Raw genomic sequence first — 5,776 nt, forward strand, 5'->3', positions numbered from 1 at the left:
GGACTATTATCTGTGGCAACATGAGCTGCGCGAGCTGGGCGAACTAATTAAATGCTCAACTGATGGCTGCGTGTGTGCTCATTTAACGCTGCCAGAGCAAATGATGAATGGCCGAGTGCTTCCTATTTTTGGGCTTATCCATTTTCCACCCTGCAATTAATATGCTCTTAATCAGGAATGGGAAAAGTGGAAAAGCAACCCAACCTACTGAACAAATGTCTTCCATCATCTTTTCAGAGCAAACTTGCGTGATTTGTGCACCTCAAGAACAACTCGACTCCAGTTCATAATGCGTCATTCGTCCTGGCTATATCAATATCCTGACTTGTGCGGTCACGCATCGTATTGCTCCAGTCATAATTTCATTGGGGGCTCTCTCTTTATTTGTTTCGTATTCCTTGTTAAATATTCATGCGAATCTGCGCGTTGTCAGCTTCGTTATTCCTTTAATGACATTTCAATAATTAATGTACTTTTCCCTCATTTTTTTCATTTCCGTTTTCCTGTGCGTGTCCTTTCTGCTGCTCTATATCTATATCTATATAGACAGACTACTCGACTAGCACGTCAACATTCGTCGACATCATCAATCAAAATGGTATTTTTAAATGTTTCGCTTAGGAACTGCTTGTCGCGGCTTATAAATGATGCTGTTATATGGTTTTTCTTTTTTTTTTATGTTCTCTTGAGGGTTTTTGAGTGGTTTTTTGATTACTTTTTGGGCTGGTTTTTTAAATAGCAAATTTCCATCAATTTTAATAAGTCAAAATAAGTCAAGAATGCTAATGCTCTAATTGCATGCGCCCACTTTGGTGTAAATATGTCAATTGGTGATACTTAAATCTATAATATTTATTTACTTTCTTTATATTTATTATTATTTTAACAAAAATCATCTTAAATTCCTCTTATTTATTTATTTTTTTCTTATTTATTTTTCCCTATAGAAAAGATATTATTATATTATTTGAAAGTATCAAGACTCGTTTATATCGAAACTCGCATTCTAATCGCATTTACTCTCAAATTATCTTAGTTTACTTCTCTACTTCGTACAGCTGTCGCAAAACCCACAACAATTGGAATGGGGAATGTGAACAATTTTTCCAATTGACTTATTCGCACACCCTATAAATGGCTTTTCTTTGCGTCTGCACTCATAATTCGCTCACAAATGCATTTTATTAGATAATGTTATTAAGTTTCCATTAGTTTTGTTGACTGATTTGGCTTAACTCAATTTGGCAAGCTTTTTTGGGTTCAGAAAATAAAGAAATTGTATTATGGAATTTTAGCAAATGAAACATGGTTTATTGACTAAAATTAAAAAAATAATAATAAAGTTTTTGATTATTTTTTTAGGACTAGACTTAAACATCATAATACTGTTTTTAAAATAAAATATATCTGAATTTATTTTTAACATGAATTACATTTTAGTTGGGTTTCTAAATACAATGCATGTGTACTATATTATCAAGAGTATATATATTTCTAATATTTAATTATATTTATATGTAAAATGTTTGATTTTTATTTTGTTGACTAGTTTATTTATTATGAATAGTCGAGTATACCCAGTTTCTTTATTGTAAATTTATATACATATTATATGTACATTTCTATTCATTTGTTTATTCGCTTCTACCCTGTAGGAATTTCATATGACCTTCGTTTGTTTTGGGTCTCGCAAATGTTTTCAGATTTGTTTGTCTCATTTGCACGAATTTTAAGCTACCTAAAACCTATAATTCTTTTCGGCTAGAGAGAATCATGTGAAGCTAAAAGAATTCACAGCTTTTGAACCCAGAAATCCGTTGGGTTGGGTAAGATTTTATTTGTGCTGAAAACGCTCAGAGAATTTCCTTCGATGGAAGTTCACTCAAGTTGGCAGCCAAATTAGAAACGCTTTGCCAACTAATTAGCCGCTCAGAAGAAGTTCTCGCTTTTCTTGGCTAACATTTGTGTTAACTGTTTTTCTGTCTGTGATTTTTACAGCTTTCTGACTTACAAATCGCTCGACATGGCAAAAGTTTTTATTGCGTGTGGCTCGACGAGCAGCAGCAGTAGCAGCAGCGAAAACATAATCATATAAACTTGTCTCAATTATTTTTCATATGCCACACTCACCCCGCCGCCGCCCTCCAAACAGTTTATCTGTTGAACGTTAATTAGTTTTTGTTTTTGGCCAAAGTGAAATTTTTGATTTTTTCTGTTCGCGCTGCGAACTTTTTATTAACAAAAATGTTTGCCAATCAAACTGAATTGAACTCATAGGACGCAGGACGCTCGTACTCCTGCTGCAGCTCCGGAGTACTTGCTGCTGCTGCTGCTGCTGCCGCTGCACTGATGATTGCAGCTGCATAAGTGCAAAAGTTTAATTAAAAGTCGTCTTGGCTGTTGTAGGGAGTCCTGAGGCTCTGGCGCCGCCCAAATGGCGCTTATGATGAGCCCCCTTTGAATTGCCAGCGCGCGCAATTTTCCATAAGTTTACAGATGAAGATGAAGAAGAAGAAGAAGCTGGAGCAGAAGAGAAAAATCAGCTTAAACATGCAAATTGTTTTGTTAGCACCTAATTTTTTGACATTATCAACCAGGGAGTCAAGTTTTCCAAGCTCAAAATGTTTCTCTGTATTTTTGCATAATTGAATTTTCCACAAATTTTTCTTTTTTTTGGTTAACTTGGCAACTTTGCTGCGAGCGATTTTCCTGTTAGCAACGGCAAGTGGAAAACTTTTGGCAAAAAAACTTTTGTAGGAATATGCAAAACTAACAGTTGATATTATATACAAAGGGTTTACATTAAATTATAAATGTGCGTTGAATTAATTGAATATTTCAGTTAAGAATTTCTTTAAATTATGTAAAGGAAAAAGAGAAAGTTTTAATTATGATTAACAAAAAATAGGGAATATCATATAAATATACCATATGTATAATATGAATGTATGATAATATTTTGTATTTATATCTCCTATTAAACTGTCTGAACGTTTAGCAGATATTCTATCTATTTATGTCTCTATATATTAATCAATTTGTCTCGCTCTCTAACTTCATCTTATTATCTTTATGCTTGTCTACATTATACTGAAATCAAGATATAAATATATATTAAGACAATGTTCTTCGATTACTAATTGGATTCAGAGCATGATAATTGCAAATATTTTGTAAACTTGAATTTGTCTCAATTGATAAGAAATCTACAAATTTCTTTAATTAGGATTTGCTAATTTAAATTAAATCCCCTCTCATTGTAATCATCTATCTTAAGACTAGAAAATTGTGCTTCCTGATTGTTATCTCATATTTTTTTTTACACTATAAAGTGTACATTTATTTAAAAATAATATAAACGCAAACATGTTTCAGTCAACTTAAAAGCCGTCGGTGGCAACAAAATTCAATTTGATTAAAAGCCGTCGGCAGTTGACGAAACAAGAGAAATTTCCTTTGTTCTAGAAGATTAAAAACAGATTCTAGAAGATCAGATCAGATAAGACGAGTCTTCCGTAAAAGCTGAAACATTTCCATACATTATATGAATTCATAAAGTGTATAGATATAGATATATATCCAGCTATATATATAGCGCGCTACGATTTGTCTCTTGAATTTATTTAACTTCCGTTAACGTCTGATTTATATATTTCCGATATTGATAAATTAATGGTTTTGCCAATAATTCTGAGACTGAATAAATAAGTATATCTTTAACATTTGGGAAATATTATTTTATTTTTTTTCTTGAGACATTAAATAAATAAAAATATATTTTATTATTGTATATTTCTTTTTTGCAAAAAATGCATAAAAATTTCTTCTGAGACTTGTTTAAAAATTTTCTGTTTATTTATTGTAATTATTATTATTTTCTTTATAATGATAATTTATTGTTTATTGCCAAATATCTTGAGACATGAAATAAATAAGAGTAGGTGTGAAATATGTATGTCAATTTTTTTCCCGTAAGAAATAGATCAATATTCTGATTTTTTTTCTGTCCAAAAAATATTAACAAAAATTTCTTTCTCCTTGTCACCTGCTGAAAAGTTGTAGACAATAAATAAATAAAAAATCATTTATATTTTTTTTTTTTTTTTTTTTTTTATTTCGTTTTCTTTTTTTCGTTTCTGGCTTGTCAAAAAAATTGATACAATTTTTCTTAGTCAAACCTTATAAATATTAGGCGGAATTTTGTATAAAAAACTTCCGCTTCGTCAGTTTTTACAAAATCGTTTAGCAGGACGCTTACAAACTAAAAGACATATATTTTTGTTGTTGCTACAATTAAATCAAATATTGCTAACTCGAAAACTTGTTTCGCTTGACATACATATATTTAAATATATATAGTTGTTGTTGTTGCTGTGTAGAAACAAAACCATTATCACAATCGCTTTGATGAGTAAACTTAGAAGCAGGAAGAATTTCGGGGGGATCAAAATGTTGTTGTTGCTGCTGCTGCTGTTGGTGTTGTTGTTGGGGCCGTCGGCGTTTTAGCCCATCAGTTAAGACTAATATAGTCAACGGTTTTTGCTTTTGACGGACTTGTTGTTGTTGTAGTAGAAGTAGTAGTAACTGTTGTAGTTGTTGTTCTTGTTGTTGTTTACTCAACTCTGCGCTTTTCACTGCGATGGTTTGCGCCACTTGCCACACTTACGTCCCGCTCGCTGCACGCACTCGCTGGCCGTGGAGTCCATTAGCTGGCGTATCGTGTTCAATACAACTGTTGCCATTTGCCATTGACGTAGGCGCAACAGCTGTTTCTCCTGTTCGCGCGCCTTGCGCAGCATTTCCTTCTGATCCGGTATGTAGAAGGCCACAGCCATTGCTGGTGTTGTTGTTGCTGCTACGCTTCTAGTTGTTGTTGTTCTTGTTGTATTGTTTTCAAGGAAAACGTTGTGTGTTCTTTGTTTCCTCAATTGCACAATTGTTTGTAATTAATAAATGTCTTTCTTTGCTGCGTCTGACTCAAGACTTTCTCTTTGCAGATTCACGCGAGGCACACAATGAATAAATTAACTACACAAATGCTTTGTTGTTGTTGTTGATGTTGTTCGCATTTACGCACACGTCAATATAATGTATCTTTGTATGTGTGTGTGTGTGTTCGACGGTTCGTTCACTTTGTTTTGCTTCGCTGCTGCTGCTCTGCTTGGCTCTGCGTCCGCTCACTACTTTGGCTGATTTCAAACTGGCTGGCGTGAGCGCAATGCAGGCTCTTTTATATGCCTTGCTCTCGCTCTCGCAGTCGCGGCCGCAGTCGGCGTCGCTGCTCATCGTTCGCCTCTCTCATCGTTCTCGCTCGTCGACCGTCGACGTTCGCTCGCTATAGAAACATTTTTTTTGTTTTGGTATTTTTGTTGACATCGCCTCATTCGTACATTTTTTTGTATTTGTTGCCAGGTCGTGCGGCTGCATCTGCAAAGTGGGCGTGGGCGGGGCGGCCACCTTGCGCCTGTTGCCAAGCGTGTCTCTCGTTGGATATGTGTGTGTGTGTGTGGCGTCGCTGTCGCCGTCGCGCCTTTGTTGTAACTGTATGCGGCGAGAAGTACAGTTAGCATATTAATTGTATTAAATCGTCGTCGCATGACAAACATTTTCAACGCAACGTCTAGAAGGCAAAACAGGAGCTGACAGCGACAGAGAAGGAGAGAGAGACAGAGAGAATGAGAGAGTGTGAAGGAGAGAGAACTCGTATAGCGGGAGCCTGTAAGAGTTGGAAAAAATGTGGGCAAGTGGGCAAGTTCGTTTGCCAAGTAAAAAACCC

At 34.9% G+C, this 5,776-nt stretch overlaps 1 protein-coding gene across 1 annotated transcript; it reads right to left on the reverse strand.

The window, feature by feature from the left end:
- Window positions 1–4,374: 4,374 nt before the first annotated feature.
- On the reverse strand, window positions 4,375–5,209 carry LOC6582930 (cell death protein rpr). The gene has a single exon (XM_002008576.4). It carries the CDS (start codon window positions 4,833–4,835, stop codon window positions 4,632–4,634), a length of 204 nt encoding a protein of 67 aa, XP_002008612.1. The 5' UTR covers window positions 4,836–5,209; the 3' UTR covers window positions 4,375–4,631.
- Between the last annotated feature and the right edge of the window lie 567 nt (window positions 5,210–5,776).

This window comes from Drosophila mojavensis, unplaced genomic scaffold (genome assembly GCF_018153725.1).
Source record: "Drosophila mojavensis isolate 15081-1352.22 unplaced genomic scaffold, ASM1815372v1 contig_74, whole genome shotgun sequence".
In the NCBI taxonomy this organism is placed as follows: Eukaryota; Metazoa; Arthropoda; class Insecta; order Diptera; family Drosophilidae; genus Drosophila; species Drosophila mojavensis.